At 41.6% G+C, this 23,681-nt stretch overlaps 1 protein-coding gene across 6 annotated transcripts in view; it reads left to right on the top strand.

Annotated features, from left to right (window-relative positions):
- ZNF407 (zinc finger protein 407) overlaps nt 1-23,681 on the top strand; it is a 409,125-nt gene that overhangs the window by 14,398 nt on the left and 371,046 nt on the right. For all 6 annotated transcript variants that reach the window (XM_057698831.1, XM_057698835.1, XM_057698836.1 and 3 more), the window contains exons 2-3: nt 10,654-15,388; nt 21,304-21,418. In XM_057698831.1, the coding sequence (XP_057554814.1) occupies nt 10,714-15,388; nt 21,304-21,418 (4,790 nt within the window). In that variant the 5' untranslated portion in view covers nt 10,654-10,713. The remainder of the gene's footprint in view (nt 1-10,653; nt 15,389-21,303; nt 21,419-23,681) is intronic.

The raw sequence follows: 23,681 nt of genomic DNA on the forward strand, positions 1-23,681 counted from the left end.
CATTCCTGTGCTATGTGCTTCATTCTCTTGCCTTTTGAAAAAGATTAAAGGAAAATTTAAGTAAAGTATACTAACTTTTATTATGGAATGCTTTTTTTATGGCTGCATTATAAATTCTTGAAAATAAAGGGTCTAATGGAAACACTTAATGAGGAAGTAGGGGCTCTATCACATGTATCCCCCCCCTTTTTTTTAGTGAATAGACCGTTTAAACTAAATTAAGTAAAGGGTATAAATTCTGTTGTTGCAGTTTTAATATTTCATGACTGATTTTATAGATGAAATTATATTTTACAATAAATAGGAAGAAGAATTTATACAGCCTGTTCTATTTGATGTGTAACAGCAAATCCCATTTCTCTGTAGCTGTAAAGAAAATTCATTATAATGTCTTTAGTTGTAAGAGGTGGTTTCATTGTGATTGGTTACATTGATAATAAAACAACCTTTTCACATAGCATAAGATACAAATGATCCTATGTGTCTGCTTTTAATGGCATTGAATTTTTTTCATTTTCTGCTTTACTCATAGAATCTTCATTCCTTTTATTGTTTTCCTCTTCCAATAAGAATTTCCTTTCTTAAAAAAAATCAAAACAATTAGAAATACTAGCAAAACAATTGATTTTAAAAATACTTTTTGAAAGGAGATGTATTAAATTTTAACTTTTTAATAAAATCTTTCATAGTACAAAAGGTACATTTTTTAGAGATGGTTGATATAAGGTAGTCATAAAATTAACTTTATTATGGGATCAATTAATGTATTTGGAAAATATTACTTGAAGTGTAGGAAGACTTTTTAAAAAGAAATAGCTAGGTAAGAAGGCTGAGCTAATTTTACGCTTTATTTTTGTCCTGTGATTTGTTGATTTTCTTTTGGTATTAGTACATCTTCACAAGCAGTGCTGGAAAGGCTGCAGTCTTTGCTGATAAAGGGATGATGATCTGCTTACTCTGTTACGGTTACCGTGGTTTGATCCCTCCTAGTGTGAATTTTAGTGATTGTTTTAGGTCTAACTTAAGCACTGAAGAAATAGTCTAATCTTTAACTTGCACACCGAATCAAATTGGGTATTTGAAATAGACCACGGGTACCCCTGGAATAGAAACAATATTCTAACTTGAGTGAGAATTTCTTTCTTTTCTCCATCTGATAGTTTTACTTTTCTCTGACCATTTGGGTTTAGGAGCACATAGTTCTAGCCTGCTTGTCTTCAGTGTGTCCTCGGACTGGCTGGGGAAGGTTCTTTTTAGGGTTAAGCTAGACATGGCATGAGGGATGCTTTGGAGGCAAAAGTTAATCAGGTACAGGTCCTGTGGCCAGAGACCCCTACATCTCCTGAGCTTGGATGCCTTCTGCTAGGGGAAGGTGAGGGAGTTATGCAGTCTGTGGGGCCAAAATGATTGTGGCTCGTTCAGCCCCAATGATCTGTGGCTGTCCATGTGTTTACTGCATGGGCCACCTCCTCAGGTTTGGGGAATGTTAGATTGTAGGCTGCTATCAACCCAAGTCTAGGTGGAAAGGAACTCATGGCTGCCATTAGCTCTGAGGCAGGTCGCTTGCTAGAAATGATACTAGGGCCTATAAGAATGAAAACCCTCCTCCAAAATGAGCAGGTCTTTCAGAAATATTAAGGCTTTTCTTTTATTCCATACAAATCTAAATTTAAAGCTGCACCTCACGTCTTTAGTAACTCGATTTTATTATACCACTTTTTCATTGTAAGCTGTATGAGATCTGATTTTGGTAGTGGGAGAGGCATGAGTGTAAATGTCAGTTTCTTAAGTTCTAAAATCTTACAGAAGTTTGATAGGAATTCTGCCCTTGATATACATTTCAGAGTATGCTTCACTTAACATTTATTGACCTCCTCCTGTGTAGCTTAATACTATTGTGCTAGTTCAGAAGATTCTTGTTAAAGGTTGGAGCATATAGGAAAGGAAGTTATATATAAAATATATATAAAGCAAGGGTGAACCTGAGCCGTACCTATTCCTGGCAAGGTATAAAGAGAGAGAACGGCATTACATTAGTAGTCTAGTGCTATAAAACAAATTATGTGAAAATAGGGGCTGAAAGCCAGTTTCTGCGGGTCTGGGACTTGGGAGTGGGCTTATCTGGGTGGCTCTGCTTCCAGGTGTCTCCTGTGGCTGCATCATCTGAAGGCTCGGCTGGGGCTGGAGGAGCTGCGCCCGACGGACAGCTCACTCTCGGCCACATGGCTGTTGGCACAAGTCCCCAGTTCCTCTCTGGCTCTTGATAGGAGGCTTCAGTTCCCCTCCCGCCCCACACACACAGGCTGCAGAAGTGTCCTCCTGACAGGGCTCCTGCATCCCCAGACAGAGTGTGGCAAGGGACGGAGCACACTGGGAGCACAGTGCCCCTTAGGAAGTCGTACACCCTCACTTCCTCTAGTTTCTGTCCCTTCCAGGCAGGTCATCAAGGCCAGCCCACACCAAGGGGAGGGGATTAGCTCCACCCTTTAAAGAGAGTGTCAGAGAATTTTGTGGACTCATTTTAAACCCCATAGACATTTTTCTGGATGGGGAAAAGTACAAGTTTACAAACATAACTGAGGAAAGCATTGCAGCCAGCTCTTGGGACAGTCAGGAGGCGGGTTTTAGTGTACCCAGGTGTTCACGTGCTAGTCCCATTGCGAATAAACCACAGCTATATTATGCATCCGTTTGTGATAAATTGCCTCCAGTGTTAACTAGTAAGTGGTTTTTAGGGTGTTATGTTATAGTCTTGTTATGGAAGATGTTACTCAACTTGTAAGCATTGTCTTAGAACCGTGAATTTTTTTGGTAGGATCAGATACTTCGTTTTGTGGTCTCTGTTAGGAATAGATGTTTCCGACCGGAGAGTTTGGTGAGAGGAGGGTTACTTAAGGGAAAGCACCCTTTAGTTACCCTCAGGTTATGCACGTGGTGTTGGTAAAGACAACTGATCTTTCAGGTTTTCTCGTTCACAGACTACATACGGACGTGGTGGTACTCTATTGTTAGTGATAGTATAATGGTAAGAGACATATTTCCAATAACAAGTCCAGCTGAAATGGTAGGTTAAGAAACAGATCTGAGTGGTCAGCTAATTTCCCTTTACTCTCGTCTCAGCTGTCGCCATCGCACGTTATGATAGGCTTGTAGGGTGTTTGACCTGCCCTACCTTGACCTTCCAGGCCCAAAGGGAAAGGGTGAAAGACCATCAGGAGTTTCTGTGTACACACCTGCTGTGCCACATGTGTCCCCTGCTGTGATTTCACTCCTGGCCTCGTGCCAATGCGGGCGAACTTCACAGTGCTTGCACCAGTCTAGGAAGGATGAGGTCAGTCTAGGAAGGATGAGGGTGAGCTGGCCTGGGATGGAGGGAGGGAGAGGTTGTTTCCTGTGTAGGTGGCTTCGTCATACTGGTGAGAGAGTGTGTCTGTGAGTGTGTGAGAGACAGAGCTCAGGCTCACTTACTGTACACTCAGCACGAAAGAGGAACGGGATGAGGAGAGCCATGAAGTCGAGATTCAGTGAGTAAGAAGTGGAACGAAAGGGGAGAACATGAAGGGGAAAATTCCAGGCATGCTGCCCACAGTAAGGTCAGCTAGCATGTGACATGGTCGAGTAACTGGTGTGTTTCTCTTCTGAAATACTTTCTTAAAAATGCTGAAAAAAACTTCCTGTGAGAAATGGCCACCAGGTGTCATCAGAAGGCTGCTATTAATTTGTTTTATTATTGTTCTTAAAAAGTATACGTGTTTTGATTTCTTTCTTGCACTGTTTTTTTTTTTTTTTTTTAAAATTCATAGCAGAGACTATTTCAGTCAGAGCTGGGACTTTCTTTTGGGGAAGTTTCTTGGCGAGCTAATAATTTTTTATAGATAAAATTGAAGATCACTATATATAACTTATTTTATTTTTTCTTAGTTAAGGAACAACGACTAGTTGAGAATTTGGATGAGAAGAGAAACTATACATAGAATTTCCTATTTGAAAATCTTTGGCATAGTGAGGTTGTGTGTTGAATGGTAATTGATGAATTTGTTTAGGAACCATACGCTTTAAGAAGATTTGGTTGAATAATATGTCTCTTCATTTTAGTCTAAGTACCTGCTAAGTCTTCCGAATTTTGAAACATTACTGTGGAAAGAAATTGGGGGCTCATTGTTTTCTCCAGTGGGTACAAGTACCAGGACCTTCAGAAAGAACAGGGGTTCTGCCTTGCTTACTTTGAGGGTTGACAGTGAGTCCCCTGCTTGTTCTATTGTTTTGCTTTGTTCATGGAGAATTAAAGGTGCTTTCAGGTATATGGTAGGCTTTCCATAAGTGTTGAGCAAATGAATTAAATCTGCCTCCAGAAAAGAGTCCTTGAACTTTCCCAATTGGGTGATTTTTTAAATTCTGCTATAATAACCTAATAACCTTTTTAAAAAAAATTAATTAATTTAATTTTATTTTTGGCTGCATTGGGTCTTTGTTGCTGCGTGCAGGCATTCTCTAGTTGTGGCGAGCGGGGGCTATTCTTTGTTGTGGTGCTCGGACTTCTCATTGTGGTGGCTCCTCTTGTTGTGGAGCATGGGCTCTAGGCACGCAGGCTTCAGTAGTTGCAGCACATGGGCTCGGTAGTTGTGGCTCATGGGCCTTGTTGCTCTGCAGCATGTGGGCTCTTCCCAGACCAGGGATGGAACCCGTGTCCCTGGCATTGGCAGGAGAATTCTTAACCACTGCGCCACCAGGGAAGCCCCCTAATAACCTTTCTGATGAAGATTTTTCTTTTTAAGCTTTTATAAGCTTCCTCATTTCCATTTAATCCCGTGTAGATCAGTTTAAGATACTTACTAAATCTCTTTGCACTCTTGCTTACTGATGTCACTCTAGTTCAGGCCTTATAACTTAAACTATTAGAATGGGCTCTTTCTGCCTCTAGACTTTCTCTACCTGTGATATGTCCTGCATACTGGAACATGACTCTTTGTGAAGCAGTGCTGTGTTTTGGTGACTCCCCACTGACACTACTAAGTAAGTTCCAGCTCTTCATTCAGAGCCTCCTGTGATGTGGTAGTTGGTCATCTGCCTGGGTTTTAAGCTGCCTCACAGTAGAAAGCTGTCTGCACTGTTGACAGCCTCACATGCTTGTTGGGTGAGTTTTGTGGCTTCGCTAATCCCTTTTTTCTACTTGCAATATTTAAGTGTTCCTACTTGCCCCGTCAACAAAAGCAAAAAACAGTTTCAGCTTCCTGGGGTGTAGCTCAGGTGATATTTCTTTTAGCCAAATAGTCTACTTGGCAGTGTAGTCTCGTTTACATTGCTAAGTCCTTAGTTTATATCACACGTGTGGTCATACGTGGCCTTGTATGAGAGTCCCTTTCCATATATGTCACATGGCTCCTAATAGGATATGAGCCTGCTGAGGGCAAAGGATGTGTTTGTATCCTTGTAGTTCATTTCATATTCTAGGCAACTCAGTATATATTTGTTGAATGTTTCTTGTTCTTTCTTGGTATAATGAGATGCGGAATTATTTCATTAATTTAAAAAGTCAGTTGGGAAATAACAAATGTAGAAATGCTTTCTCCTTTTGTTTTAGAATTTTTGCAGCCATTATATAGAATATAATAAAGAGCCTCATTATTTTGCTTCTGCATATTAATGTAGCCATTCTTTTGTATCCAAAAGTGTGTGCATCAGGTGCCATCTGTGGAACATTAACTCTGAGTAGGTGTGCGCGCGCGAGGCTTCCCTGGGTTGATGTTTGTGTGTTCTGTACGTGCACGCTTGCTAGTGTCTGTAGTGACGGGGGTGTAGCTGAGGGCCACAGTGGTGTCAGAAGAGGAGGAGGGGAAAGGACTCATTATCGAAAGGAATTCACACCATTTTAGACTAAGCGTTAAACATTTTTTAAACATAATTCCAGACGTATACGTGTGCAAATGCGTAGAATATTGACAGAATAGTGTATTGAACCCCCATGTAACTGTCACTCAGCTTTCAGCATGGTCGGTACATAGCCTTCACTAGGCCCTTTTCCTGGGCTGTTTTGAAGTGTGTCTCAGACATTTTCATTTCATCAATAAATACTTAGATAGGAGGCATTTCTTATTTCACAATATTTGTTCATTCTGGTACCTGCTATGTACTTGGAATTGTTCTAGGCTCTTGGGACATGTGAGTGGATAAAATAAACCAGGTGCTTACGTTCTAGCTCAGGAGACAGAATGCAAGCTAGACACATAAATAGCCAGAACGAGGAAAAAACCGATTTCATCAAAATTTAAAACTTCTGCTTATCAAAAGACATTTATAAAATGGAAAGGGAAAACATATTTGTAAACCATGTATCTGACAAACGATTTATATCCAGAACACATAAGCAGCTCTTCCAACTCAATAATAAAATAGGCAGGTGATTTAAGAAACAGGCCAAAGGCTAACAAGGACCTTGCGAAGCCTGTAGCATCGAGTTCAGCACCCTTGCTGGTTACCGGGGAAATGCGAGTGAATTCATACAAACCTACTAGAAAGACTAGAATTTAAAAGGCTGAAGCGTCAAATGCTGGTGAGGACGTGGATCAGTCATAGTTCTTGACCTTGTTGGTGGCCTGTGAAACAGTGCAGCCACTTTGAACGTCAGTCAGGCAGTTTCTCGTACGGTTAAGTACACACATCTGCCCTCTAGCCCAGCAGTGCCACCCCAGGTGTTTACATAAAAGAAATGAAAATCTATGTTCATGAAAGACTTGTTCAAGAATATTTATAGCAGCTTTATCATAATAGCCGAAAAGGGAGGTGGCTCAGTCTCCATCAGCAGAATTGTGGGATAACTGTACGTGGAGTGGTGCTCAGCGCTGAAGTAGAGCACCTGGTGGACCATGCACACAGACATCGTGCCACTGCCCAGCCAAAGAAGCCAGGCCCTTCTCCCGCCAAAAGTGCAGTTACTGTCTGATGCCAGCTGATCTACTGTGGAAGAATGCTCAGCAGCAGTGGCCTCAGGGCGGGGGTGGGAGGTTTCAAGGACTGAGCTTGAAGGGCCTAAGAGTTTTGGGGGAAGAAGGCGGTGTTCTCTGCCTTGATCGGGACAGTCCTGAGGACCTCTGCAGCTGTCTGGGCCTCTCTTTCGGGTATCTCCCCTCTCCTGTATCTGCCCCGCAAGCTCTAGCTGCCCCTCTTCTCTGCTGTGGCCTGTGTCCTTTCTTCGGGCAGTAAGCCGGCACGCACCTGGTTTCTTTCTCATCTCTCAGGATCGCTGTTTTTTGGTGCCTAATCTCCAGTGTCTTGTGCTGTTGTTTCGTGGATTCTGTCTGTTTTTTCTCTTTTAGTTGCTTCATGCATGAGAGTAAATCCAGTCCCCATGACTCTTCTTGACCAGAAGTGGATATCCTAATTGGATAATGTATTTATTAAAAAAGAAGATTGTCTTACCCCTTAAAATGTAAGGCAGAGATTTTGTGTTTTTCTTTGCTCTCATTCCAATATTTACAACCAAAAATACTTGGCATACAGTAGGCACTAAGTGAAGTTTTTGGGACATGATTCATTCTTTCTTACTTTCTTTCCTCCTTTTCTTCCATTACAGATGTTGAATAGCAAAACCAATGCTTTGTCTAAAACAGCATTTTGTAAAGGGTCCTTTGGAACACTGGCCTCTTGATTCTTTATAAACAAAGGGTTCTGTAATGAAATTAGTTTGGGAAATGCTTAGGTACTGAGAAATTCTGTGATAAAGACACTTGTTCAAACCAGTCTTCTACACTTATTTGACTAGGGATATTTTTTTCCCCTCAAAACACCTTTTGACCTTTTGTATAATCTATATTTTCTGGAACACATTCTGAAGAACTGGTGATCTAATGTTGAATATCTTATAAGTGTAATAAAACTGTATACATTTATCTTTTTCACCCTTTTACAAGAGTTATACAATATGTTACTATATTACAGTATAATAACAAATACAAAATAATTTTGAATGTAAATTATATATGACAGTGTATATATTTTTAAGCAACCTTATTGGGATATTCATATGCCATACAATTCACCCACTCATACTATGATTTAATGGATTGAAGTGCATTCACAGATGTGTGCAGCCATCAGCACTGTAAGTTTTAGAACACTGTCATCACCTTTTAGCTGTTACTCCACTCCTGCCCCCACTGTCTCCTATCCCCTGTCCCCTGCGCCTGCCCTGCCCTAGGGAAGCACCATCCTACTTTCTGTCTCTATAGATTTGCCTCTTCTGGGTATTTCTTATAAAAGGAATCATATAGTGTGTGGTCTTTGTGACTGGCTTCCTTCACTTAGCGTAATGTTTCCAAGGTTCATCAATATTGTGGTTTGTATTAATACTTCATTCTTTTTTGTGGTCGATTAACATTCCGTTGTGTGGATAAACCTCATTTTGTTTATCCATTAATCTGTTGCTGAACATGTGGGCTGTTTCCACCTCCTGGCTATTATGGGTAATACTGCTATGAACATTCATGTACAGGTTTTTGTGTGGGCATGTGTTTTTATTTCTCTTGTGCATATACCTAGGAGTGGAATTGCTGGGCTATAAGATACACCATGTTTAATTATTTGAGGAACTGCCAGACTCTTTCCCAAAGTGGCATCATCATGTTACAGCTCCACTAGCATTGTATGAGGTTCTGATTTCTCCATATCCTCACCAACACTTGTTGTTATCTGACTTTTTAAAAGTTTTTAAAAAAATTGTATTGTTTATTTTTGGCTGCACCAGGTCTTAGTTGCAGCACGCAGGGTCTTCGTTGTGGCATGTGGACTCTTAGTTGCAGCATGCATGCGGGATCTAGTTCCCTGACCAGGGCCCCCTGCATTGAGAGCAGGGAGTCTTACCCACTGGACCACCAGGGAAGTCCCTTACCTTACTTTTTGATTCTAGCCATCGTAGTGGGTGTGAAGTGCTATCGCATTATAGTTTTGATCTGCATTTCTCTGATGACTACTTATGTAATGCTTTCATGTACTTTTTGGCCATTTGTGTGTTGTCTTTGGGGAAATGTGTATTCAGCTTCTTTTAAAATTGGCTTTTAAAAAATTATTGAGTTCCAAGAATTCTTTTTATATATTCTAGATTAAGTCCTGTATCAGATGTTGATTTGCAGAACACTTTTCCCATTCTGTGGCTTGTCTTTTCACTTCTTTTTGGTGGTCTTTGAAGATAATGTCATTTGAAGGTTTTAACTTTGATAAAGAGTGATTTTTTTCTATTGTTTCTCATGCTTTTGGTGTCATTATCTCATACGTATTTTCTAGTCCCTACTTTTAGCAGAGTCAGAACAACAGCCTTCCTTTGGTTTGTCATTGTTATGAAAAAATGGTTAAAATAGTTAAAAATAGTTATCATTAGCTTTGAGCCCTCAATACTTGATGACTCTTTATTAACATCAAATCAGGTGGCATTTGGCTGAGAATGCCAGTCATGGTGGAAAGTGAATGGAAAATGATATGTTTTAATTGAATTAAATAGCATAATGAAAAATAAAATCAGTGTTATTGATTTTAAAGCATTTTATTCAATAAAATTCTTTTCCTTCCCTCATATTTACTTCATTAATCCTGCTCTATCAGTGACGTTTCCCTTTGCCGTTAACCTTCAGACAACACAAAACGGCTGTGAGGTGAAGCAATTGGTGATTGACAGCTGGTGCAGGAGCGGCTGTCCACTGGCAGTGGCGTGTGAGCATGTGCGGTGATGTGTGCGGAGCATGTCGTGTTGCTGTGCTGAGGACGCACTCAGAAGGCTGACAGTCAGACTCTGCTCAGGGGAAGAGGCTGGAGCGGTTGTTTTAAAATTACACTTCTTTTACTCTGGGCCTTGGGCTTCTGTTGGGATGCTAAAGAGGGGAAGGCTGGCTTCCTGACTCGTATCACAGCAGTCTTGTTTAATCTATTTTATAGAATGGGAGTTCACTGAAACGTAATTTGAAAAGAGGGCTTCTCTATTTTTTTTTTTTAAGTAGTAAATTGAAATGTACCAGTGAAGAGAATTAAAACGTGGGAGTTTTTTGTAAGCTGGTTGCAAATTACTTTTTCTGTCAAAGTGCTGAGTATCGCTTCCTGAGTCAGCAGTGTGGCAGCGTGGTGTGCCCCATATCCGATTTCATGTGTTTCGTAAAGGACTTTGCACATGCCATCAAATTCATCTCAATATAAAAGACATCTTGAGCTAATTTTATGATATTTTTCATTTAGTGTGTCACTTTATGTTAGCTTTTGGACTGATGTGAGTCTTTATGTTCACAGGGTTATTTTTATTTATGTTTATTTTTTATTTTTTCGTCTTCATTGCTGTGTGCGGGCTTTCTCTAGTTGCGGTGAGTGGGGGCTACTCTTCGTTGCAGTGTGCGGGCTTCTCGTTGTGGTGGCTTCTCTTGCTGTGGCACATAGGCTCTAGGTGCCTGGGCTTCAGTAGTTGTGGCACACGGGCTCAGTAGTTGTGGCTTGTGGGCTCTAGAGTGTCGGCTCAGTAGTTGTGGCACATGGGCTTACTTGTTCTGTAGTGTGTGGCATCTTCCCGGACCAGGGATCAAACTTGTGTCCCCTGCATTGACAGGCAGATTCTCAACCACTGCGCCACCAGTGGTTTAATACTGTGTTCGAAGGTTTAATACCGTGTTTATTTCTTCACAGGTCATGAGTGCCCAGTGAGCACCTCTGACACAAGAAGTGTCATCAGCACTTTATTAAACGATGGACACCGAGAAGCAACCAGAGAATGAGGAGGATGACAGTGTAAACAAAGAAGCAGAAGACTCGAGAAACAGTTCATCCCATGGTGCAGATTGTGGGCCGGTATCTGGTGTGATACCAGATTCCTCTGAGAATTCCACAAGCAAAAGAGGTTTTTCGGAGTCATCAGATTTTGACGACATCGTCGTGGAGGACGAGGGAAATAGACACGCTTCCAAGAGAATGAAATTAGCCGAGGCAGAGCCCCTCCATTCGGGAGAGCAGGGCATCCCTGAGTCAGAGAGGCCCGAGGGTGCAGGCCTGGAAGCAGGTGTCCCTTTGGCGAGGACAGGGCTGGGGGCCCTGCTGAGTGACCCTGATGGCGGCGCGTGTCTGCCCAGGGCCTTTGCCCCCCGCTGCAGCGTTAGCCCCGTGGGTGCTGCTTCTCTGGAAACAGATGCTGAGAGGCAGCCTGTTCAGGAAATGGTTTTCCTTGACCCGGGAAGAGAGCCTCCCTTCCCCCTGAGTGAGGTGCGTGTGAGCGGTCCCCTCGGGGGCGTGGATGCCGTTCTCCAGTGTGACGCGTGTGGTCCCTCGTTCACCTCCTGCTCCGACCTGGAGAAGCGCGCCGAGGGTCACACGCCGCAGCCCCAGGACCACGCCTGTGGCCACTGTGGCCACAAAGCAGAGAGTGGCACGGCCTTCCCCATGCACGTCAGGCAGGCGCCCAGGCCGCAGAGGGGCTTTTCTTGTGACCTCTGTGGCTTTCAGTGTGTGGAGGAGAACCTGTTGAATGCACACTATCTCGGCAAAACACATCTCCGGCGTCAGAACCTTGCTGCTCGTGGAGGGTTTGTACAGATCTTAACCAAACAGCCTTTTCCTAAGAAGCCGTGTCCCACGGGAACAAAGAGTGTTCGCACGAAGCCGAGAGTGTCTAAGCCCACAGCAAAGAATGGCGATTCCAAAGGGTGCCGGAACGTTGGAAGCAAATTTAAAGATTTCAGAGGAAGCACTTCTAAACAAAGTGGAAGTGGCAGTGAGCTGCTGGTTGAAATGGTGCCGTCTAGGAATAGTTCATCCGAAAAAGCAGAGGTTGTTGAAGAAAAGGTAACCTCCCTTGATACAGCTCGGAATCCCGAAAACCACAGTAAGAAGTTAGGTGCGTTGGTCACCTCGGAGGGTCTCCTCGATAAGTTGGAATCTACCAGAAACACCCTCCAGGAAGCCCACGGGACCAGTGCAGCCTCAAGACCCAGACCCGAGCGGAACATCCTCGTGTTGGGCAGCAGCTTCCGGCGACGCAGTGGGACTTTCGCCTTAAAGGGCCAGGCGAAGAAAAGGTTCACTCTTTTAGGCATTAACAAACGAGGCACGAATGAAACTCAGAGGCTGTATCTGAAACACTTTAGAACACAGATGAAAACTAGTGACGCCGAGTCAACACCTCAGCACGTAGAAACGGGCGGTGGCACTCAGGGTCTGTGCATGCCGTCCGCAGAAACCCAGGATCTGAGGCCGGATGGGAGAAGCTCCTGTCTCCCCTGCTCCTTTGACTCTCTGACGGCGAGGCCAGCCTCTGACCTCCAGGTGTCATGTACTTGTACAGACTGTGGACACACAGCCACAGATAGGGCAGAGCTGGAAATCCATGTGAAAAGGTGCCACGCAGGAGAGATGCAGTTTCACTGCCAGATGTGTGGCTTTTCCAGTACTTCCCGCAGGGACTGGGATGAACACCTGCACAATAGCCAGCACCAGCAGACCGCCTCGGGCCTCAGTTGTCAGTGTTGTCCCTTTACTTCCTTGAATGACGTGGATCTGAGAGACCACATGAAGGAAAAGCACAGTATGGGTTTCCTTTGCATGCCTTGTAATCTGTTCTTCTCATCTGAGAAAGACATGGAGGAACACAAAACAACTGAGAAGCACATTCACTTGTTGCATCAGCCAAAGACTTCTCAATCATTTAACAATGATTTGGTTTTACAGAATTTACCTTTAGGTACTTTAGAGTCAGAAAACACAAAAGAGTCTGTGAGTGAGTCAGGAAAAGCAGCTCAGGAAGAACCATTTAAGTCCAGGGTAAGCCATGGAAATGAAGTAAGGCATTCGAGTAAGCCTCAGTTTCAGTGTAAGAAGTGTTTTTATAAAACAAGATCTTCTACTGTTCTCACAAGACACATAAAGCTCCGCCATGGTCAAGACTATCACTTTCTTTGTAAAGCGTGTAATCTTTACTCATTGAGCAAAGAAGGAATGGAGAAACACATTAAAAGAAGCAAACATCTTGAAAATGCTAGGAAAAATAATATTGGCTTAAGCTTTGAAGAATGTATTGAAAGAGTCTGCATAGGTGCACATGACAAAAAAGAAGAGTTTACTATTTCTGGGAATGGAAGGATAGAAGGCCATGTAGAAGGTGTGCAATTCCAGGAACACGCCTGTCTTGACAAGAGCATCCTGCCACCCCAGGAACTGTCACAGTCTGGGGTACTCACCAAAGACAGTGAATTAGCTTTGACCACTGTCCCAAAGAGAGGGAGACCTAAAGGTAACATCTCACGGACGTGTTCGCATTGTGGTCTTTTGGCCTCGAGTATTACAAACCTGACAGTGCACATCAGACGGAAACACAGTCACCAGTACAGCTATTTATGCAGCGTGTGTAAGTATTACACTGTCACTAAGGGAGACATGGAACGCCATTGTGCCACCAAGAAACACAGAGGCCGTGTAGAGATAGAAGCCAGTGGAAAACAGAGTTCAGAGATCATCTTTGGCCCCGAAGCGGGTAACCTTGAAGCCTGTAGGAAGAACACCAGTACTGCAGTTTCAGATGAACCTGCCAACAAGTCAGCCGAAGCAGACGCCTCTGTTTCGGAAAAGCCAGCAGCAGAGCAAGGGAATCCAGCTGAAGTCGAAGTTAAGAATGGATTTCATTCTATAGGTGGGGAAACTGATAGTCACCTTACTGAGAAAAACGAACAGACCTCTCTAGAACCAGAGGACCTTATCCATCAGGGCAACGCCTGCCCCCAGAGAGATGATCCGGGTGCAGATGACCACAAGTGTGCACACTGTGAGTTCAGCGCTCACTCTGCTGCTTCTCTGGAACTGCACATAAAACGGAAACATACAAGAGAGTTTGCGTTTTATTGCATGGCGTGTGATTACTATGCCGTGACTCGCCGGGAGATGACCAGGCACGCAGCAACAGAAAGACACAAGCTGAAAAGGCAGTCTCACCTGAGCTCTTCTAACATAGAAGCCAGTTCTGCAGAAATGTCCAAAACCATCGTTCTACCTGAAGGCCAGCATCAACAACATTCTGAAGAATTTCAGATAATTTCAGACCAACCCTCTGAAACGCTCAAATCTGGAAATGCTGCTAATTGTTCTGTTTTGGATGAGAATACTAATTTAGATATGTCCAAAGTTCTCTGTGCTCCTGACTCTGTGGAAATTGAGACTGAGGAAGAATCTCATTTCAGTGAAGATCATACCTTTTGTGAGACTTTCCAGCAGCCCCTTGCCAAGGATAGAGTTATGAAACTGGTGGAGATGGTGTCCCTTAGTGTTTCCTCTAGTTTTGGCTCCCCAAGCAAATTTCAGAATGAGAATTCAGGAGGCTCAGCTCTGAATCATGAGACAGCAAAGAGAAACCACAGTATGTCGAATGCTACCAGTGACCCAAACACGTGCTGCCAGAGCGATGGTGGAGACGCAGGAGACAAGGCAGGTAGAGTCCTTGGCAAGCGTGTGTGCCCTGGAGCTCTAAACGGAGAGCACTTGGCCGAGAGCACCATGCTGACAGCACCCGGAGAACCGCTCGACCTGGGTAGCAGTGGTCAGAGCAAGGCTGGACGTGTGCAGAGTTCAGCGGATTTGAAAGATGTGCCAGAAGATCCCACTCTGGAGAGTAAGGAGATTCTGATGAGTTCCCAGCATGAAACTAAAATGATTTTGGAAGAGGAGGGTCCAGCTTCTGATAGCACTGTTGAAAACAGTGATGTTTATGAAACTATAATCAGTATTGATGATAAAGGGCAGGCCACCTACAGTTTTGGCCGGTTTGATTCTTCCATCATAAGGATAAAGAACCCTGAAGACGGGGCGCTGTTAGACCAGTCTGAAGAGGGGCTCATAGCAGCAGGAGTGAGAATGAGTGAGTTGCCCTTAAAGGACTGTGCTCAAGGTGTGAAGAAGAAGAAACCCGAAGGTAGTTCCTTTGCCGAATCCACGCGGATTCGTTGTGATGACTGCGGCTTCTTAGCAGACGGTTTGAGTGGACTGAATGTTCACATAGCCATGAAGCATCCTACGAAAGAGAAACACTTCCACTGTTTGCTGTGCGGAAAGTCCTTCTACACGGAGAGCAACCTCCATCAGCATTTGGCTAGTGCTGGTCACATGAGGAACGAGCAGGCCAGCGTCGAGGAGCTGCCTGAGGGCGGAGCCACTTTTAAATGTGTCAAGTGTACAGAGCCCTTTGATTCTGAACAGAATTTGTTCCTGCACATTAAAGGGCAGCACGAGGAACTGCTGCGCGAGGTGAATAAGTACATAGTGGAGGACACTGAGCAGATCAACCGCGAGAGAGAGGAAAATCAGGGGAACGTATGCAAGTACTGTGGGAAGATGTGTCGCAGTAGCAACTCGATGGCATTCCTAGCGCACATCCGCACGCACACAGGTATGTAAAGTGCAGCAAACCCGTTTACCTGCCAGGTGCAGAGGAGTAATCGATTGAGTTCGGATGTTTGTTCCCAACCGAATGTGGAGTCCTTCACTGCCTTTGCCGGTCGGCCTCCCACCCAGTTCGCCTCCCACTGCCCGTGGCTCTGCACGCTGCCACCGTCCTTGTTGACACGTCACATTTCTAAAGGTGTTTAGTTAAGCCTTAGTGGTTCCAAAGGCAGGGTGTTTGGCAAATTTCTTTTATCAAAAAGCCTAGTCCCCCTGATGCCTTTGTTAAATCCCCGTCTCTCACAGCTTTTCAGTTGTTTCTAAGTTTGGTTTTCCTGGGTGTCTATTAAGTGGCACTTTGGGTTTCGGAGGACGTATTAAATGACTTTTGAGGAGCGGAATTTGAAAATTTTCTTACAGTTTTTAGGGGTTTAAATATATTCATTGCCAGATAGTTTATATCCCAAAGTGTAACTCCAGGCAACAAGATTCTGCTTTCAAGGATCAAAATTAGTCAACACTTTTTAAAGTTAGTATGTCCTGGGGATTTGGTTTTCATGGGGGTAGCACTTGATTTAGTTTCTGTGCTGTCACATGTAGTGTTCCATTTTAATGTTCAATTTTACATAGAAATTTTTAAAAAACTTTTTTTGTGGAAAATACATAAGCCACTATTCTAAATTTATGTAAAAATTCACTGCACTGTTTCTATAAACCTGCCATACATTCTTTATTTTAAATAGACAGCTTTTCTAAATCATTGTGCTCTGCTTAGACAAGTTCTGTCTCCATGGTTGAATTTATGAGGGGATTTGAATAATAAATTCACATTTCAATGAACATATTTTCATTAAAACTGTAAGGTTTATTTTACTGTACTTTTAAATAATGGCTTATTATTAAAGCTGTACTTTAAATTCATGCAGTGTTTGAAACTTAGTGCATGGTTACAAGGAGGAAGACAAAAGAGTATGAAACATTATTAATCGTTTAGGGTGATTAAAGATAGATAAAAGTTTTTCATTGAAGAAAGTAACAGAGCAACCTGCATAAGATTAATCTAGGTAAATATAAACTTTGTACTCTTGATCCCAGCTCTTCCCAGGTAGTAGAACCATTGCTGGGTAATCAGTTCAAATACTTATTTGTTGGCATTATCGATACCTCTGTCGGTACTGTGTTGCAGCTCACTTTCTGAAATGACATGGTTTTAGAAATCAGGCTCATTCAGATGTGCAGAAACTAGGTACTTTCTTAACATGCCCTCTTAAGGCAGATAAAACCGAATAAAACTAAGAGGAAGATGCTAATGGAGCTCTTTTTAGAATTCTTTATGCAACTGTCTGGTCAAGACATGTTGCTTATAATTGATGTGTCCATTACTTGAATTCTCTTGTAATTATAGTCAATAAGTCTTGTAAATGTGTTAAAGCTCACTAAAAGCATACAAATTCAAGAACAGAGTAAGGCTAATAATTTAAAATAATCAATGTAGGCATTTCAGCACTTAATTTCCCTTGTGTGTTGATAGCTGATCATTCTTAATCCATTAAGATTTATTTAGTCGTTTACAATGCAAAATAGGTTTGCACTGGTCACTTGTGCCATTTGAAAATGTCCACCAGGTTAAGTGCAGAATGTAGTCCATTAGTCTTCCTTGACTATATGTATTAATTGCATTTAAAATCAAGTTAATGTGGATGTGAAAGTGAGGTAACTATCAATATGTGACAAAGTAACCCTACTTATATAAGTTACATCATTGATTGTATTTTAGTAAAAGTTAGCACACTTTTTTAACATCTCAGTGTTGGCTTATCAGCAAGTACATTTTTATTGTGTTCTGAAGCACCACAAAGAGCACAGTTCCTGAGTACCCAATGCCAGCCTGCATTTCAGTTTTGCAAGTCATTTTTGGGGGGAGGTTCCTCTCCAGTTTTAGTCCAAGGTTTGTTTTTTTTTTTTTTTCCCGCTTGGGACATCTTAAAATGAATTGCTTCTTTGATAACTTTGCTTATGTCCATGAGATAGTAATTCAGGGACTGTTATTAATGGTTAACTGGAAAAGGGCTTATTCTTCCAATCCCTGTTTTCATATTTTGTGATTTACTATATGTTTCATGTAACCTTTTCTTCCCATCCTTAACACGATAAAAGCAGCACTAGAAGAAATAAATGAGTTTTGGTTATCAAGAATTGTGGGGGAAAAGCCTGCCAGAGTTGTCCTGAGTGCTGGCTGGTATGAAGCCATCAGCATGACCGGGAAGAGCAGTGTGTCCTTTCCCTTTATGTTAGTAAGATAGGGAAAGCTGTTCATTTTCTCTCCAGCATTGTTCTGGTAGTTAGAGCTTTTATATCATATACCAAAGGTCCTTAAGCCAGAAGACTGTCTGAAGCCTGTCACTTTGTGTTCAGAGCACGCTGGTCCCTGGTGCTATTGGGAGATATCTTCACGTGGGAGAATAGGGAGCTGGTGACTTCACTGGAAAATTCTCACGTTAGGGCTGGTAGTGTTTGTATCTTAGTAAGTAACAGTTTAGGGCTTCCCTCGTGCCACAGCGGTTAAGAATCTGCCTGCCAACGCAAGGGACACAGGTTCGATCCCTGGTCTGGGAAGATCCCACAGGCCGTGGAGCAACTAAGCCCGTGTGCCACAACTACTGAGCCTGCGCTCTAGAGCCCACGAGCCACAACTGCTGAGGCTATGTGCCACAACTGCTGAAGCCCGTAGGCCTAGAGCTCATGCTCCGTAACAAGAGAAGCCACGCGATGAGACACACACGCACTGCGACGAGAGTAGCCCCCCACTCGCTGCAACTAGAGAAAGTCCCGGCACAGCAAGGAAGACCCACCACAGCCAATAAATAAAATAAATAAATAAATAAATTTATATTAAAAAAAAAAGTAACAGTTTAGAAGCCGGATCCGCTTGGGAGGAGGCGGTTAGGAGAGTTCATCGCAGACTTCAAGTGCAGTGAGGGCAGGGGCTCTGCTTTGCTCACTGCTTCGCCTTCCACGCCCCACATGGCGCTGGCTCTAGTGCTGTTTGAGGAGTGAAGGAGTGAATGAATGAGCAGATGAACGAACGACGTGTTCAGTGCAGGGAGGACTGTGGAGCTGAGAAACGTTAGATGATGGGTTGTACCACCTTCCTTGATTCTTCTAGACCTTGTCTTCTGATGAGTTTTTAAGTGTCAGTGTCACTTCCATGTACATATAGCAGTTGGCAGTGACTGAAGTTGAGGAATGCCAGTGCAGGTCTGAGGGGAGGCTTAGTTTTTATTTTTTTATAAACTTGGTCATAGTATTTTTTTTTTTTTAATATTTATTTATTTATTTATTTGGCTGTTTCGGGTCTTAGTTGCAGCACGTGGGATCTTCCTTGCGGCATGCAGACTCTTAGTTGTGGCATGCATGCGGGATCTAGTTCCCTGACCAGGAATTGAACCTGGGCCCCCTGCATTGGGAGCGTGGAGTCTTAACCTCTGGACCCCCAGGGAAGTCCCAAGGCTTAGTTTGTAGTCTTTGGAATTCTTTAGGTAAAATTCTAAGGTGCCAGAAAGCTAGAGACCCTTTTTCATTTTTCCCTTTTAGAAAACCTCACAGTCCAAATTAAAACAAAACAAAACAAAAACTGCTGAGGGCAATGCTGTCCCAAGGAATGGGGCTATTTAAAATAATATTGACAGTTTATAATAATCTCAATATGCCTGAGAGGCAAATTTGGAAATATGTGGTTTTATCCATTTCGCCCTGAAGACTATGCCTGGATTCATTGTGAGGTGGCCCTAGCAAACTTAAGCGTGGAAACACTACCAGTCAGGAAAACAGTGGGACACTTGTTTTCTTCTGCAGAAAAACGTTACTTCTCGTCCCCTAGGGTTAGAATTTTTATGGCACAGAAAGGAGATGTTAAGACATCTCCTCTGCGCGTAAGGTACAAAAAGTAGTCAGGGCCTCGGTGATTTGTACATGAAAACAGTCAGCAGGGTGACTCCCGTGTGTGTTGTCAGCACTCCCGCAGTGATGGCTGAAACCTGAAGGAACTGGGCTTTCCACCAGGGAGCCACGTGCAGTACATGGAAAGCACTGAAGGTCTGTGCTGGTGCCCGTGGCCGGTGTGCTGCCACGAGGGGGAACGCACGCCCAGTAGTGCAGGGTGAGCACACGAGGGCTCCGATCACAGGAGATTTTGAATCCTTTCACCAGAATTGCGATACGCATGTTGAGAGAGCTTTATCTTCTTTGTTTAGAGTCCTGATGTTGTGGTTGATTAATAATTTCCTAATTACCTTATCTTTATTGCAGTTTAAAGTGTAGGTCAGTTGGTTCCTCTCACTCTTTTCCTTTACAAGTCCCTTCATAGAATTCTGTGAGATGAAATGTTTCAAAGTTTTATCAGAATCATTTAAATAAACCGTAGTATCCAGTGTGACTGATAGAATATGGTTGCTGTAAGCTGTAGTTTCAACCTGCTTTTGACATTTAAACATATAAAGCTGACTAGATATAACCATTCAGGTACTAAATATATTTTACATCTACTTCTAACAGTAGAAATGGAAGTATTAAGAGATCTGGCTTCATTGTCATTGAACTGTGAAATATTCAACCTTGTCTGCCCGTGCTTAGTACTGTTGACTTTTTTATTTCTGTTAGAAGATTAAAATTAAATGCTTCACTTTTTTTGTCAGCTTTTGGGAATTAAATTGAAATTTAAGACTCTAAAATTTTTTACTGAGTGCTTCAATTTCAACAGAGTATTCTTGGAGGATTTTTTTTCAAGGGCATTGCACAAAGTTCCACTGATCAAAAATGATTTATTGCAGCTTTTTTATTTGAGCTCTTTTTGTGTATTTATTAAAGTTCACATATTTCATATTCTGTCTAACTATATTAGAAGAGGTACTTCACCAAGTAGGTACTAAACATGCTATGAAAAATTTGGAAACATTGTACCGGTTTTAAACTGTGATTTTTTTTTATGGTTTTTGATTTATTTATTTGAGGATTTAAAGGTTAGAATGAGAAAATGGTATAATGTTACACTTTGAAAGAGCGTTGCTTCTTGTTAATGTGGGTACTGATTATCTATTAGTAACTATCTTCCAGTTAGAATCTACCTCTTACCAACAGTAAGTTTGTAGACTCTGAAATAATTTTGTCTCCTCATTTTTGAGTATAGATTGATCTTATTTCTTTATGAAATAAAAAAAATCATTGGTACTGTGCCTTTTATGTTGAAATATTTGTTCTTGAAGTCATTAATAGCCAAAATGTCACTACTTCTGATTTGCTGAATCATCACAGATTTTTGGCTCTGCAATGGTCATAAAGGCAAATAATTTAACCACTGTGTATTCTTATATTGTATGGTATTGAGAGAGTAATATAGTGAATAATTTGGGATAAATGTCAGAAAAAAATCTGAAATACCATTATTAATGTGAATAAATTCAAAGCTGCAGAAATATGAGGGAATGAGGATGTGGCCACTGAGAAATTTATTTGATAATAAATATATTTTAAAAATATCAGCTACTCTGTACACATTTATGTTTTTAAAATGTCCTATTTAAAATGTCCAGTGACTTCTAAAGCTACTTTTGTGAATTGTAGGAAAAACATTCGAAACTGTTTAGCTCGTCTCATTTGCTTAGCACCGCTCAGGTGTCACTTTTAACTTTACGTTTTAGAAATGTTATTGAAAGTTAGAAGTACTCATTGGAACGTTAAAGTCTTCTTGGTGGGATAATTATGGAGTGCATGTCTGTTCAAGTTGGAAAGGAATGCAAGTGTTCCATTTTGGGGACAGAAATTTGTAGCTAGATTATAAGTATGATTTAAGATCTAGGCCTCTTTTAAAGCTATCAGTAATGTATTATTCAAATTCAAATCATATTTTATGTTAAATTTACTTAGGATCAAAACCATTCAAGTGCAAGATATGCCATTTTGCAACAGCTCAGCTTGGCGATGCCAGAAACCATGTCAAAAGGCACCTTGGGATGAGGGAATACAAGTGTCATGTCTGTGGGTGAGTAAATTGGAACCGTCTACCGTGGGGAACCAGGAAGCATGTGCAGGGTATCCACTGTTTTAGAATTCGAAACTGATAGGAGTGAGAGTGGCTGCAATTATGCATGTGTGTCCTCCTCTCCATTGTTATGGTAAATTTCTTAAACACAGTTATGACATTCTTCCCCCACTTCCAATCCTGCACTGAAGATGAGCGATTTTATGGGCTACGAGGTCAGTTTGAACCTGTAATCTGTAAATTGACTAAATTACAGGATGTTCGTTCACATTGCCAGAGAGAACTGTAAATTCCACTTAAAGGCATAAAAATATATAATGTAGCGTTTGAAGTGTATATGTATGGTTTCTTTTTCTTTTCCTATACTGCTTTAATTCTAATCACATTAATGGTTCTTTGGATCTACTGGACATATTCTGTAAGGAAAAAAGCAGCAAAAGATTTAATTTCAGAGAACTGATTATTGCAGGGATGGAGCTTAAAAAAACCAGTGTATAATATATGTTTTTGTGTAACTTTATTTCAAAACTTGTTTTCCTGTTTTAGTTAATGGCTCTTTCCTCTAAAGAATCATTCACAATGTTTAATTGTCACTCAGATGTGTTGCATTTAATAGGAAGCACTGAGATGCCTTAATGCAAAGCTAATTAATTTAGCAGAAATGTTTAAAAGGTTTTAAAATGCCATGACATCTATGGTATATCATAGGACATTCAGAGCTGGATTTTAATACCTTACTTCTGATTAAAAGTGTATTTTAATGTTATTATGCTAGAGAAATTAACTAATAAGTGCATCATATAAAAACACTTTATGTGAAACCTGAGAAACCTGCAGTGCTTAGTGGTTAATTCACAAAACACTTCAGATTCAATTAAATTATGCAGGGTGCACGTGTTATGTTATGTTTATTTTTTCAGTGGAGATTCTTCTGGTTAGCACTATTGTGTAAATATCTTTTGAGTCAAAAACAGCTTCTGTTTTTTGACGGACAGCACATTTCATCCAAGGATGCAGTTGCATTTTTTGACCCTTAAGATAGTTTTACAGATAACGTTGCAAGCAGTGTTACTAACCATGGTCTGTGATTCACTCATTGGCAGAGCTGATGGTTCAGTGACTTGGAGCTGCAGTAAATGAAGCTGAACCCTTGCCCTAAAGCCCCCTGAAGATCAGTGGGAGAATGAGTTTTGTTGCTACTGATTTTAGCTGCAAGGGTTGAGTGCCAAATGGTTCATTTTCATTGCTCCAGGTCTTGGAATTTTAAAAGATAGCTCATTTATTGTTTTTACCATGTGAGTTATAGGAAAGAGGCAGGGCTGAGTCCAGTGAAAATTTGCTCTAAGATGGCAGTAAACAGCTTCTTCTTCATTTCTGCAAAATAAAGAATTTTTCCTTACGATGTTATTAGAAACCTAATTCCATTCCTTTTCTATTCGTGTTACCAAGACCTGGAAAGAGAAGAAGAAACTTTCAGAGAGCAGTTTCTGACATATGTCATGTCAAAAACAGTACCTGATTGATTGGCTTTGGTTGTGGGATTTGAGTGGTGCACACTTGCTTAGCTCATTGCTTGGCATGTACAACTGACATGTTGCACTAGTGGTTTATACAGTTGATTCCCAAGTGAAGAATTAGAAGTACACATAGAGAGTGTTGCGTTTTATGCTGCTGTCCCAGAGGTCTACATGGATGTATGTGCGTGTAGGAAAAGCAGTCTAGGTTCTTAACTTGTGTCTCTTAGAACTGATTGTCATTGAGTTTTATTTGACCAAGGAGTAATAGTTCTTTTAATTTTTTTACATGAAATTTGATTTAAAAGTCACATAACAGTAATTTGTACAGGATGGATATTTTTGCAGTGAAGCTGTAAGCTCTGAAGAGCTGCAGTAAACTGAAGAATACCTGTTGACCTGTGAGGCTGACACAGACCAACAGAGAGTTAAACACCCTTTAGTCTGAAGGAAAAGTATCACAGGTTGTTGTGTGTGTCATGTGTTTCAGAGGGATAGACCAATATGTAGGTTAAAAGTTAAAGTAAAAATCAGTAAAAAAAAAAAAAAAAAAAAAGAAGAGAATTGGCTGTCAGATTAGTGGCAGTAGAGAGTGCTGGTACATTAACATCACTGACAATGTCCATCCATTATCTTTGATGGCTAAATAATCTTAGAAATGCTCAGTGGACCTATTAGTTCCTGAACATAAGCAGCTCATGCTGCATTTCTTCATTAGCTTTAATTGCTATACATTTTACCTTTTAAAA

The sequence above is a fragment of the Hippopotamus amphibius genome, chromosome 11 (genome assembly GCF_030028045.1).
Source record: "Hippopotamus amphibius kiboko isolate mHipAmp2 chromosome 11, mHipAmp2.hap2, whole genome shotgun sequence".
Lineage (NCBI taxonomy): Eukaryota > Metazoa > Chordata > Mammalia > Artiodactyla > Hippopotamidae > Hippopotamus > Hippopotamus amphibius.